General features: G+C 37.4%; 1 protein-coding gene across 1 annotated transcript; it reads right to left on the bottom strand.

The window, feature by feature from the left end:
- Positions 1-1,650: 1,650 nt before the first annotated feature.
- On the bottom strand, positions 1,651-4,104 carry LOC127800411 (exocyst complex component EXO70B1-like). Its single transcript, XM_052335002.1, has one exon. It carries the CDS (start codon positions 3,727-3,729, stop codon positions 1,786-1,788), a length of 1,944 nt encoding a protein of 647 aa, XP_052190962.1. The 5' UTR covers positions 3,730-4,104; the 3' UTR covers positions 1,651-1,785.
- Between the last annotated feature and the right edge of the window lie 11,112 nt (positions 4,105-15,216).

Raw genomic sequence — 15,216 nt, 5'->3', positions numbered from 1 at the left:
GCCCAACCTCCCGAAGCCCAATGGGCCTAAGGCAGATGACACCTCAACAAGATCACAGATTGTTGAAACCCGAGCTCTGATAGCGAGAGTAAGCGAGCTCCTAGCAAGGCCTTTAGTTTGCTGGCTAATCTGATCAACTCGCAGGACAAAAATGTAGCGTAATAATCGAAGGCAATGTCCGTCTGCCTTATCTAAAGCAAACCAAATCCCCGATAATGCGGAATCTATTCTTAATTTTATGGAACTGATAAGAACATATTATCCCCATAATATTGTTTTTCCATATTTAGAAACCATTCAAATTATAAACACCCCACTCTATAAATAGGGGTCGAAAAAATATTATATGGGCATGATCAATTACATATTGTTACTCTGCCGAAATTACCAGAGAACAGTCGTAAACTAGGCATCATTCTGGCCAAACCACGTAAAAACTCTCTTGCGTATCGTTTGTTATTGGTGCTAGTTGTTTATTCTCCTTGCATTCGTGTTCATTTTATATGTGCATGCCAACGGATCACGATCGACCAATTCTGAACATCAACAAGTTAAAATAGACATAATAATTATAATCAATAATTAAAAAAAATCAAGATAGACGTTATCTATGAGAATTATAATCCTAACATAGTTAAGAAAAGTCAAAATAGATATCGTCTATAAAAAATTCTAATTTTAGCAGGATTAAGATTAATCGAGATAAATGTTATTTGTAATAATTCTAATATTGAATTACTTAGGATTACTCAATACTCCTCTATAAATAGATAGATATTTATTATAAAAATGATACGTCTCTAATACTGGTTTTAATATAGTATTCGTAATTTTCAGTGTCTAACTTAAATATCAAAATATTTGTGCGAGAACCATCTCGTGCGACAACGTTTTCTATTAAATAAATATATTATTGCATTTCAATAAGAACACAAAGTTTGAGAGAAATTTAAAGAATGGTAAACTCAGAAACTATTAAAAAATAAAAATATAACATCTACCTTGTTTTTACATTTTAGATCCAATTTTTTAATTTTATCAATTGCATCATTAAAGTTGTTATTTAGTTTTAATTCTAACCTATCATTAAAGGTTTAGTATTAATTAACTTATTACTTCATTGAAAGTTCGTTAAAAAGTCCAAATCTTGGTTACAAAATTATAAATAATTTATAGAGTAAAAAGAATAATTTTTTTTTCACTTTTTATTAACACTTTTAAAAGGAATTTTTGGATTCTCAAGAAGCCAAAGCTAATGGTAAACAGTTTTTAATATTTTTATACTAAAAATTTTATAAATTTTTAATAAACAAGTTAAAAAAAAATCCATAAAATTAAGCTTACTATTTATCTTAAATCAAACCAAACAAATTCTAATTGTTGATCTGATAAACCAACGTGACAGACATATAACATCAAATATACGAGCAATTATGGACATAAGCTTGGCTTTTCATTAATTAAAAATATAACATGTATGATCAAGACAGCCTGAATTAGTTACTTATAAAATGCCACAAACACGTCCCTAATTCTTTCCATATAAAATAGAACTTAATTTGCTATTTCAGAATTCTAAAGAGAAAAAAGAGTACCTAGTCATGACTCATGATAGCTAGTCCAGTAAGCTAGCTAGCTAGGTATCCCAGCAAGGCAACGATCCAAGATCATCAATTAATCAAAGGCCGTTTGCTTGGTATATATGCACGTCTCTTAATTCACCCCCCTATTCCTTCTGTTCCGTTCGATCGAGTTCAATTTAATTATATATATGTGTGTGCATGGCTATGGCTTCTTCTTCCCAGTGGACGCTGCATTCCCGTCAAACAGATTCTCAATGGATGTCTCTATATCTTCAGGCTGGTGCTTAACGTACTTCTCCGTTTGTCTCCCCGGCGTGAAGGTCTGGCTGAACCTCGCCAAGAACGACCGGTATGCCGGAATCACCACCGATGATATCGAAACCCGCAGCTCCGACTGGAGCTGGTTGTCGCTCACCACCCATGTGCTTTGCGTCTTGTGAATCTCCTCGAACATGGCATTGAAGCTCTTAAACCTCTCCTTCAGCACCGGCTTCACCACCTTCCCGTTCACGCTCAATCCCTCCGGGTTCAGGCAATTCAGAGGCCTTCCCCACGTCTCCCGCACGTAGTTCTTGTGGTACTGTCGCAGATCCGACGACATCTTCCTCGTCCAGTTGTCTCCCATCAACTTGCTTATCTCCGGCAACCTCTTCATCTTCTGCATCACGTATCTCCCGTTGTTCATCATGAATATCAAGCTCAGCGAAGTGTCCTTGTACTGCTTCGATTTCTCTTCCAGGTTCGTATGCAGCAAATCCATCACTTTGTGAATCTGTATGGCGAAGGGCGGCGGCTTTGCCGTCTGATCGGCGTTGGAGTTCTGGCCGCCGCCGGCTCGTGCTGCGTTGTGTTCATAGTCCGATCCACCGACAGAGTCCGCTCGCTGGATCGTTTGGTGCTCTCGGAAGACTTGGTCTAGGGTTTCTCTGTACTCGAATGCGTATTGCAGATAATTCATGGTGTAGCTAGTCATCGGGTGAACGGCGCCGCCGGGCACAGGAGTCTTCCCGGTGTAGGCCTTGATCGAGTTTTCGAGCTCGCAGAACATGAGAACTATGGCCTCTCCGAGTTGGCTACAAATCAACAAAGCTTCAGATTTGAGCTCGTTCACGCTTTCTTCATGGCGTAAATTACCCGTGGCTGAAATTACATCTCGCAAGGTCTCATATATATCGAGAAACTTGAACAGCTTCTCCGAGGAACGCTTCGTCATCGCCACTGCTTCGGCAAAGTTGAGAAGCTGGATCATGACACTCCACGAGAGGTTGCCGAACAGGCGGTCGGCAACCGGCGTCCTGTCGGAGAACACCGCCTCCGAGAGCTTGTGTTCGCCGGGGAATATGACGGCGACATACTGCTTGATCAATTTGTTCCAGGATGCGATTTCTCTCTCCAATGGTTCCCATTGCATCTTCTGAACGTCATCGATACTCAACTTGTCAAACCCTAGCTTATGCACCGTGTTTTCCAATACAGTCCTCCTCGCCACAATGTAAACAAGAAAACACTCTGTTTCGAACCCTGCGCTTAGCATTGCCTTCGCTAATTTGTTCAGATTCAAAATAACCTCCTCCGAGTATCCTGGAAAATTGTTGTCACCGGCAGAGCCGGATTCCTCCGGCAAGGGTGGATCTCCTTCCTGATTCGAGTTGGACGACGACTGCTTCGTCTTGGATTCATGGTTGAGATCAAAATCAAGAAGCTTTGGATCTTCAAGGAGCGACCTGAATTCGTCTTGCAAGTACGACATTGATCGTTGCAGAATGCAGCCAATTCGATTGATCCACGGAGCGAACTTCGATTCCAACGAAAACTTCGCGAGCGAATTCAAAAGCTTCCATACTCGATCCACAGCATCCAAGAAGGAAGAGGAGTTCTCCTCCGGGAACCGACTCCATTTCACCGAAACACAACTTTCAATCTTCGCTTCAACGAGAACCGCAAACTGCTCCACGCATTCAGGAACATCCGGTTCTCCTCCGCTTGAGCTCGACACCGCCAAGATGAATCGATCTATCTCTTGACAGACTCGGCCGTAATCAGGCGGAGGATGAGACTCTTCCAAATCCACTTCAGCCCTAGGCCCCTCTTCGTCGATCTCGGGCTCCGCACTAGTCTTTGCTTCCGGCCGATCATCTTGATCCATAGTCAAATCGTCTGTAGTGGCGCCATCGTTCTCTTGGCTCTCTCCGTCGTAGAGATTCTTCTTCGATTGAGACTAATCCGGCTCGCTACCTCGATCCTGGTAATGGTGACGATCGCCGTCGTGTCTGATATTTTCTTGTCGGACAAAACTGCGGGATATTTCAGGAGGATGTTTGTCTTTCTCCTCATCCACCATTGTTGAGAATCAATCTAGATTCTTGGTACGTAATCCTGAACCTGCTGTTCGAAGCATCGAGAGATGAATCGATTCCTAGCTCCTTACATTTTTTTTTTCTATGTATCTTCGTCTTCCTTTGAGTTTCTTCAGATTGAAATGGTCGTTGGAAGAAAAAGACTTGCTTGGAGGGAATGAAACGCGGAGCCTTCTTCCTGGTTCAGAGAGGAGTTCGTTCAATCCGCCAGCTGTCGGGAGCGACCGTTTGCGGGGTCTACGACGCCGTTTTGTACATTAATTTTTTATAATGCGGAAATTAATGTCTTTGTCTCGTTTTTATATGTTAATTAATTTTGGGAAGAAGATTTTACAAAAATAAAAAAAAGGTAGAAATATAGTTTTTTTATATTTGTGATAGATTAGTTTTCAACAGCTCATTTATATCAAAAGAGCTTGTCATTATCCAACCACAATATAAATAGAAACACAAGAAAAATTCTAGAAAGCTCAATGAATTTATCGATCGAGTTATCAAAAAAAGACAAAAAAACGATTTTGCCCCCACACCCTGTTCTCTCATTTCCTCTCTTATGGATTGTCCTGCCCCTATTCTCTTGACTCCCCTGTCATGGTCATCACCTCGTCGCTTGCATTGACTGTTGGTGATCAGGGGAGGCAACGACGGCAGAGAGGCGACAAAGATGAGGCAAGACAACGGCAACGAGGCGCGGAGACGAGGCAAGGCGAGGGCAGCAACGAGGCGACGACCATGACAAATGAGACAAGAGAGCAGAGACAGTGACTTTCTTTGCAAATTTACAAAGTGAACAGAGATAAGATCGTCTTTTTATCCTCTATGTGAGAGGCTCAATAAATCCATCAGGCCTTATAAAACAAATAAGAAAGATAACACCAATTTAAATATCTTATAAAACAAATCAGAAAGATAACACCAATTTAAATATCAAAGAAGAGAGTGACATTGTCATCATCGTCTAACGTGATGTCATCTTCACAATCATGGTGTTGACGGCAACACCAGCCTAACGTTCAAGCATGTGAAATAGAACAAAGATGTCTGACGGCCATGCTTGTCACTAATGATAATGAGGGGTGGTCAAGTATGTAAGAAAAAATTAAAATACTGTAAGAGTAATACGAAAATACTGCAAAAGTAAAACGAGAGTATTGCAAGAGTAATATGGGAGCACCGCAATAATAAAATAGGAACATTGCAACGATAAAATCAAAGCATCACAAAAGTAAAATTGGAGTGCAGACAAAAACAATTCCAAAACAATAATTTGGTAGTACCGTAAGAATAAAATAGGAATATCAACAAATAAAATGAGAGCATCAGAAAATTAAAATAGAGTTACGATAAGACTAAAATAAGAATATTGAAATATTAAAATGGGAGCACTACAAAACTAAAATATTAGTATTGTAATAGGAAAATAAGAGCACCTTAAGACTAAAATAGAAATATCGCAAGATTAAAATAAGAGTGCTATAAGATTAAAAAAAGGGATGCCATAAGACTGAAATAAGAGCACTAAAGGATGAAAAGGTTAAAGGGATATCCAATCCCCTGACCATTCACCATTTAATCATTTTGTCTCTTTCAACTTAAACAAAAATTTATTAGTCTCCTTAACTTTTAATTTTGAACCGGATAAATACTTGGGTCAGCACACGTATTATACACGCAATTGAGATGCGTGCAACACCATCATATTCTTCTTCTTCTTCTTCTTTTTCCTTTCTTGTCGCCAACGACCTTTCGCTCGTTGCCTCTCTTTCGTTCTCACTCTCTATATGTCGGTGGTTTCTAGTGGCCTGGGAGGCGTCGACCGGGGTCGGGGGGCCGTCGATCGCAGCGGCTGGCCGTGGGGCGGGCAGATCTGGGCCAACGGCGTGGGAGATAAACGGTCGGTCGCTCGTTTACCTTCCTTGTGTGGGTGGTCGGTGAGGGCGTCGGGGGGAGGGGGTGCAGTGCAGGGGTCAATCTGGGTCAAGGGGGCGGCGATGGCATCGATTGGGGTCGAGGGGGCCGACGATGGCATCTATTGGGGTCTGAAGGGCTAGTAGGCAGCGACACTATGGCGTAAGAGGTCGATCCAGCAGCTAAGAGGTGGGTAGGCGGTTGTCTTCCTTTTCTGTCGTCGACGATTGTCTTCCACCTCTGTTGTTTTAGGCGACTATCCGCCGCTGACTCTCTTCCTCTCTTGCAGATCTAGACACGTGGCATGCTCTCATTGGCTTGGTTAAAGTGGGGCCCATGTCAAACCGCGTGTGTAACTCACACGCAATGCTTGCTGCACTAAGGTATGTAACTATTACAAAATTAGTAGTTGAGGTACATAATAGGTTTAAAATTGAAAGTTGAGGGAGCTAATAGGTCTTTGTTTAAGTTAAGGGAGCAAAATGGTTAAATGATGAAAGGTGAGCAGGCTAGATATGCCTTTAGCTGGATAAAAATGGTAGTATTGCAAAACTAAAATGGGAGCACCATAAGTGTAAAATAAGAGCACCACAAGACTAAAATAAAAGTATTACAAAAGTAGCTCTCATGGCATAGGTCAAGTGGTTTGATGAGTAATATGTCGGTGTCAATTCGGTAGGTTATGAGTTCGTCACCACTTTACGCAAGGGCTAAAGGTCTAACCTGTAATTTATCTCCCCTGACATAATCAATGACACGAGCATTGAAGGCCATGCAAAGACGATCGTCCCAAGTATTACAATAGTAAAATGAATGCAGTACAAGCTAAAAAAAAGAGCATTACAAAACTAAAATGGTAACGCTCTGATAGTAAAATAGGAATATTGTAAGTCTAAAATAGAAGTATCATAAGATTAAAATAGATGCACTACAAAAGTAATGGGAACGCATCACAAAATTAAAATGAAGGCTCAATAAGAATAAAATGGTAGCATCGAAAAAAGACTAAAACGAGAGCACTATAATAGTAAAATCAAAACACCACGAGAATAAAACAAAGGCATTGCAACTTGCAAGATTAAAACACGAGCACCATATGACTAGAACAGGACACCGTAAGATCAAAACATAAGCACTCCAACAGTAACATGGGAGCATAGCAATAGTAAAATGGAGCGCCACAAGAGTAAATTAAGAGCACTCTTAAAGTAAAATTAGAGCTACGCAAGTGTAAAATGAGAGCACATCATAACTAAAGTAAAAGTGACATATAAATGCCCTCGGGTCATAGGTTAACTGACAAAGGAAGAATTACTGGGTATTATTCTTTGGGCTCTTAGGTTCCATGTTCGAGTTATGGCTAGAGAAAAAAGCTTAGCAGCCAGGAGCTATCATGAAAATTGAAAAAATACTAGACTGTCCTCGCGTCAGCGAAAAAATACTAGGAATAGAAACTGGTTGCTGGTTTCCCGATTTATATTTCCTGCTGAAATCGTGGGGCCAAACAATAAGGGACACTCGTGATAGTGCGTTAATAAAAAAAAAATACACATAACTAAAAGGGGACCATCACAAAAATAAAATGAGAGTACTACAAAATAATTAAAAGAGAGAGAGAGAGTACTGTAACAATAAAAATAGGAATATTGTTATAGTAATATGGCAACACTGCAAGTGTAAAATCATAACATAACAAAGACTTAAATAAAAACATTTCAGGGGACAAATAAGAGCAGTGCAATATTAAAATTGAAGCACTGCAAGACAAAAATAATACATATTATATTTGTGTAGTTACACGCTAATGCATATTAGCAAATATTATACATCTTATGATATATAATGTATTATTATATATGAATGCTAATATTCTATATGTACAATATTATCATCATATAATAGTAAGGCTAAATATTAACTCAATAAAATTATTTTGACTTAAAAAATATGATGTAATAAATGAACATTTACTGAAAGTAAGGTGTATTTACTGAATTTTAAATATTGCCATTAAACCCTTAAAAGGTAGCACAGACGCTCCATTGCATGCGTTTGGGAATTTTTTGATATCGTAAAATTGTGAGTTTGATTTTTTTTTTTTTTTTGTACAAAATTGCATAATCGCATATGTTTGTCTTAAGGTAGGCTCCAGATTTCGATTCGTGGCCAAATTATCTCTACACCTAAATCGTGGTTAAGACAGATTCTGAGTTTTAAAAAAAATAAGACGATTTAAGCAAAAAACGATTTGTGATCAAAATCCTCTAATTTTCTACGTTATCTAAAAAAAAAAATACCATTAAGGCACAAGATAATCTACATTTATTGCCAATTAGTAATATGATGCAATAAATACACATATTCTAATATATTTTTCTATTAGGGCTCGAGATAAGCTACATATTTTTATGCATTAACACTTTATATTAGTTGCAAGTAAATTAAAAGCTTTTTTTTTTTTTTACCTGAACACTTCATGTTAGTTAAGGTATGGTAAATATATTTTATTTTTAAATAATGTACATTTATCATGCTTTACTTTCAATCACAAAATACTCTTATTAATTGATAAAATCTTATAGACACGATACATTAATTATCAACAAATAAAATTATTTGAATAAAGGTTCAAATTGGCTTTCTAATTATTTCAATTATGTCCATTGAGTTCAAAATTAAGTTTCCGACTTGATAAATCCAATCCTTTTATTTATAGGCCTATTGAGGCCAATTTTTGTTTGATTTCCATGTGTTACTTACATGCCCTAAATATAGGGCGTAAGAACGAGGGACATTTCTAGAAAATGAAAATAAATCAATGTGGTTGTTGGGATTGACCTTGGAATTGTTGGATAAGATTAATTCCAATGACGCAAAAGGGACTTGACCTTATTATTCTTTAAATATTAATAAAATGGCAAATTTATATTGTTATTTAAATTACAATATAATTTAAATTAAACATGTATCTTTTAGTATAATAAGGAGTGGATATTATTCTTAAGTATTGAGAATTTGAGTAACGATTAATCTCTAGTTTGTTATGCTATAAACAAATTCATAGCTATGGAATTCATGATTTTGATATTAACAACTCGTAAAGACTAGCATATCGTCTTTCTCATTGTTCAGTATGAGATACTGAAGATGAATGTTGGTGAGTTTCGTACCATTTTATATGAGATATGGAAGGAATATGAGTAGGTACTCATTACATGAACGAGTTCACTAAATGAGACTGTTAACATTGAACCACATGAGTTTTTGCTCATTGATCAATGATTCAATATTAGCTGCGAGTGCAACTAATCCTTAGACTTGAGATGACATAGATGTATGTGCATTGGTGAATTAGGATATCAACGATACTATATAATTGTTATAATCATAAATGATTATACGTATCTATGTGTCTAATTCAGTGATGCATGCAGTATGTGTGCATCAGATATGGAATATATCACCTCGAGGTTTGCGAAGAATATATCTTATGCGATCCGATAATCATTTGACGATAAATCTTTAGTCAATGTAATATGACGATGGAATGTGTGTTCCATAAGTTGTGTTATATTAGTTAATAATGATTTTGGATTTGGTCATATTATGATATTAAAAGATTTGACTTATTTACCGTGATTTCGTATTTTGTCGGGATATAGGATAATAGAGGAATCATATTGCACAGAAGTGAAGTAATAGGTTCACTACACCCGCTTCAAATTTAATTGGGTAGTTAATTAATCATGACATAATCATTCATGATTTACTATAATTAATAATAGATTATTTGCCTTGCTAATTTAATTGTGAATTCATAAAGTCCAACCCAAATAAGAAATCACTTTAAAGAAAAGAAAGATAAATTAGTAATTAACTTTGGCATATTTATTTATTAGATAAATAATAATAATAACATAATTTATTATGAATAAAATTATTAAGATTATTCATAATTGAATTGGCTTTAATGTTGTCATTTTAAGCGTGGCCTAATAGTACTTAGGGTTTCCATGTGGATTCCTATAAATAGAACCATAAACCATTAATAAAAAACAAGAGATCAATAAGAAATTTTGTAAAAAAAATGTGTACTTCTTCTCTCGAGATGATATTAGATTAAATATGGTTTCGGGTAGACTGACTCGGCATACTACGCATAGAGAATTTTACAACGGGTGACCTAATAGTGCAATCAAATTTCGTCAATAAGTATTCTTCCATTTTATTATTCGTTTTGTAAATTGTAAAATCTGAAAAACGTGATACCTGTAAAATCAATTTTTTTATTTTGCTGTTCATGATCATATATAATTCTAACAAGAAAATATACAATAAATGTAAGAAGTTAGGGTTATTGACAAAAGATTCAAGATAGGGATGAATTTAGAGTTTTGTTTCACTGAGTATATTGGAGAATGCATTATCCCATTTTTTAAATAATTAAATATAAAAATTCAATCGCAAGTTAGACCAAAATTTAGTACAATCACGTCATGGAAATGAGGTATGCCTCACTTTTATGTATTGTGATGTTAGGCATATGCCTTTCTTGTTGCTTTATTCTTTTATTTTATTTTTTCTTGAAGTTTAAGGCATGGGGTCTAGATTTTTTTTTTATCATTTTCTTGTGTGAAAATGATTTTATTTAACGATATTGAAAGGTATAGTTTATATGAAAAAATGGGTTGTAAGAGGTGTAAAATATGTTGGGTGTGAAGATTTCTATGTATGGCATAAAAATGTTGGTTGATTATGTGGTAAGAGCGAGATCTAAAAAATGGAGAACCCATTTATGTGGTCCTCCTGTTTGTTGGAATAGTGCTATAATTGCATTTTTTTGTCATTACTTTTTACATTTATTTATTTATTTTTATTTTTAATTGTCATTTTGCATTGGTGTAATTGACGGGATGAGAAAGAATGTGAGTGTGACAATTAGGTTTTTTCATGGGGGAATGTTTGTTCGGAATCCTCACATTTCATATGTAAGAGAATGGATAAAAGATTTCAATGTTAATGATATTGAGAAACTCAACAACATCATATTAAACATGATTAGACAGATTGTGTTACGGGCTTTTTTTGAACCATTTTGGGCTATTGATTGAACTGTTGTGGGTTAGGAATAACCCAATGATTGAGCCCAACCTTTCGAAGCCCAACGAACCTAAGGTCGAAAACATCTCAGCGAGATTGCATAATTGTTAAAGTACGAGCTCTAACTGTGATAGTAAGCGATTTCTCAGCGACGTTTCTAACTCGCTAGCCAACTCGATCAACTCGTAAAAAGAACCATAAAGCAGGATAATTGGAGATAATGTCCACCTGTCTTGTCCGTTGTAAATTAGGTCCCATATGGTGTGTAACGTTTTCTCCTGATTTTATGAAAATAATAAGGACACATTGTCCCCCACGATGTGGCCTACTGTTTTGAACTTCGTGTAAGTTATAAATACCTCACACTATAAATAGGGGGTCAAAAATCATTGTACAGACATATAAAAAAATTGCATATTGTTACTTTGTCAAAATTACCAGAGAATAGTCATGGACTAGGCACAATTCTGGCCGAACCACGTAAAAACTCTTGTATATTGTCTGATTTATAGTGCCATTACTTTCTTCTCATCGAGAGCGGGATAATTCTACCAAGACAGGCTGACGAATCACAATCGACCAATTCTAAACGTCGACAGATTAGTTATGCATAAAAAGTATGAGTTTATTGGTTGCCGGATGGGAAATACATTGCACATCAACTGAGAATAGTTTAAGACGATAATACAATTTATTACGTGGTCAAAGTGAGAAAGGTCAATGACATATTGGAGTTTGTTTTTGGAACATTACATCGATACACCTAATATTGCCTTCAGTAGTTTAAATATGGAATTCAACCTTATATATGTTAATGAATATAGTGTAATACTTGGTATTATATGGTATTGAAATAAATAAATTTTGATTATTTTGTCAGGATCTCGGGTGGTTCAGGAAACCCAAGAGTCAATTTCGAGTAATTAATTAATAAAATTACCGAACTGGCGGTTGGGAGTGCCTCGGGACTTGGATGTCCAAGGAAGAGAGCAAGGGATTGGTGAGCGTCTCGAGATGAGGATGATGACGCTGGAAGCGGTCCGATTGAGAATAATTTTTGAAATAAATTCTGTGTAAGCCCGAGTGGGTACCAATACCGAATAGTCGTAGAAGACCTCCTAGAAGCTGAGCGGACCCTAGGGGTGGTTCAGTTTTTTGAGTAAGGCAACCCTTAAGTGTTTTCAGGTCAAATTAAGGTCCCGTGCAGGCGTAGAGACAAAATTGGCTTTATCGAGTAAAAGTCAATTATTAATTTTGGAGAATTAAGATTTTGGTGGCTTTAGGGATAATTAATTAAAATCTTGGGAGGGTCCAAGTATAATTATTAGAATTCCCAAGTGCAATTGTCAAAAACCCTCAAGTGAGATTATGAGGAAATTGAGGGGCTAATGTGTAATATGTATAAATATATACATATATATGTACTGTGGGCGTGATGGAGCTTCCAGGAAGCTTCATTTGTCTCTGAAAATTGAAATGGCTGAGAGAGCAGAGAGAATAGAGGAGATTGAGAGGTTGTGAGAGCTCGAGAGAGAGCTTTGCCAAGAAATAGGGAGTCGGGTCGAGAGAGTGAGAGCATGAGAGAGAAAGAGAGAGTGAGATGGGGGAGAAGGTCGCTCGGCCATGGCAACAGTTTCCATGGCCGACGATGAAGCAGCGACGGCGGGGCAGCTGCAGTGAGCTGGGCTACGGTGGAGGCTGAAGCGACCGGTGGTGGCTGCGTGAGTAGCAACTGAGGCGATGGCCGGTGTCGGCAAAAGTTTCAGCAGTCGGAAATGGCCGCTGGTTGCAGCGGAGGCTGGTCGCGCGCAGGCGGTGGCGTGTGATAATGTTGGCCGCGGTGATGGCGACCAATGGCGGCGGAGGCGGGGCCGACAACAGCGGCTCGAGCAGCAGCAACAACCGGCGGACCAGGCGGCGGTGGGCAGTGGCTATACGCGGCAGCCCTGAGCGCGCGCAATGAAGAAGAATAACAGGGGTGCGCGGGAGAAGAATGAAGAAGTAAGAGGAAAAAAGGAAAATAAAAAGAAAAAGAAAAGAAAAATAAAAAATAAAAGGAAAATGAAAATGGGAGGAAAAATGTTAGAAAATTCCAAAACTTCCAGAAAAATTAGGGAAAGTTCTGGAAATTAATTTGGGGCCCGAGGAGCGTGCTAGAGGCCGAGAATGAGATTTGGGCGCAAGATTTGCAGCCAACGAGGCAACGCCGGGTGAGCATTTTCCCTATGTCTTCTCCAGAATTAATCGAGGTAAATTGAGTTAATAATTTCCTAGTTATTTTCATTAAATGAGATAATAAATGGTGTCATATTAGTTGGATTGAACCCTCGGTAGGGGTGATTGGAAATTGTTGTCGGGTGAGTTTTGCGATGTGTGGTGAAGTTGTGGGCATTGGTTTAATGTCGGATGTTAATGGAGTTGGGTTTGTGTGTATTTGCCTCTAGGTTCGACCGGGAATGCAGTGATTTTAGAAGAGCTCGGAGTTCGGGCTGGCGTTCATGCCGAGGCAAAGACTAGGTTTCGATCCAGGTAAGGGACGGTCCCATGTGGAAGTGGCCATGCAAGTTGGTAAATGTGTTTGATAATATTTTTATATTGCATTTGCATGTAGTGGTGAACATTTGCGTGATGCGAGATCTAGTGGACCTGTGGCCATATGAAGGACTAGTGTTGTGGGGGCTGATAGGTTGATGCCTCAAACCTTGGTGGGTTGTAAGGATAAGTGGGTCTAGCCTCATTTTCATGCATTTGGCATACATAAACATGGTTGTATTCATATTTACATGCATTGCACCTTTATTGAGTCTTTATGACTCATGAGGTTTTACCTCATGTGTAGATGTTGCAAGTCCAGATGCAAGCAGGGATGGCGTCGGGAGGCTATTGTGGCAACTAGTTGCGTTGCTTGAGTTGTGTATTTTATTATCTCTTGTACGTAGCCATGTGGTGTTATGTATGTATGCCCTTGTGAGTAAATTTATGTGTTGTTGAGCGTTAAATGTATTTAATTGTTGTAAACATCATAGTGTGATAAATGATTGTGAGATGGTTCGTTGTATATGGTTTAGTTGGAGAAGCCGAGTTTCGGACCGAGTAAATATCAGTAAGGTATGTTCTCATAAATCCTCAATGCTCAGCGAAGTGTTTGTATGCTAGCTTTGTGCCTGGGTCACCTCTGGCTTGCTATGGGGCGAGCTAAAGAAAGATGAAGCTCACTCGGGTTTCGGGTCTTGGTCCGTTGGATTTTTCTGTTTGAGTTGGGACCGATTCCTGAGTGGAGCAAAGGGAATGACGAAGCCTAGTTCCCACATAGGGCGTTTCCTGTTGAAACATAGTCCAACCCTTCAATTGTGATTCATTGGGTGAGTAATCCGGTCGATTATTTACCGGTGGCGCCTGTAAATGGGAGCGGGTCGTTACATATACTGATGAAGATAATGAACATTACATTGATATATTTAATTGTTGAAAATTTTGTGTTTTAATTTTATGAAAAATAGTTTTGGGTAAATATAAGTGTGAAAATATTTTTTAAATTTGGTCCGTTGATGATGCTAAAACTGTTTGAAATATTCTTAAGGGTGATAAATTTTTAATCGATTATAATATAATTGAGTATTTTATCAAAATATATGAATATTAATCGAGTAAACTATTTGTGAAAATCTTGTGAGCATATGAAAGCTTTTTGAAGAAAAATCAAATAGTAAGTTTGGAAAGTAATCTAAGTAATGCTCAACTTATTTTCAAATTAATCGATTTCACACACACGTGTATATATATATATACACACACAATTGAGTAAAAATGGGATATAGTTGAGTATCAAAATTCTTATACTTGAGTATGTTATGAAATTTTATATCATCTTAAATTTAATTAAGTCAGATATTTCAGTAATTGAGTAATAATTTTTCGTACTCGGGTGAATCTAGTTTTGTAGTTGAGTATATTTCTTTAAAAAATCTGAGCATCATTTTACTTGAGTATATAAATTATACAATCGAGTAAAGATGAGTTGAAAGCTGGCTAAGTTTTTTGACTTAAGTTTAATCGAGTAAATTTAGTTTTGTAATTGAGTGAAAAATGCAAGTTTTGGAGGCTCAAAAGTTAGTCAAGTAATGACTTAGTCATACTTGAGTAAACTTAAAACTTAGTAAGTATGGGCATATTTCAAAAAATATAGTCGTTGAATACATTTAATGTTGTTAGTTTCATTTTTCAGTTCATTAAATGCATTTCAGATAACTTGGACTTACTTTTGTGAA

This window comes from Diospyros lotus, chromosome 4 (genome assembly GCF_014633365.1).
Source record: "Diospyros lotus cultivar Yz01 chromosome 4, ASM1463336v1, whole genome shotgun sequence".
In the NCBI taxonomy this organism is placed as follows: Eukaryota; Viridiplantae; Streptophyta; class Magnoliopsida; order Ericales; family Ebenaceae; genus Diospyros; species Diospyros lotus.
The sequence above is the reverse complement of the archived record's forward strand: the minus strand, read 5'-3'. Positions and strand labels throughout refer to the sequence as shown.

Bases quoted from the DNA above. Each gene is read 5' to 3' on its own strand.
- LOC127800411 (XM_052335002.1), bottom strand. From the start codon at position 3,729: ATGGATCAAGATGATCGGCCGGAAGCAAAGACTAGTGCGGAGCCCGAG.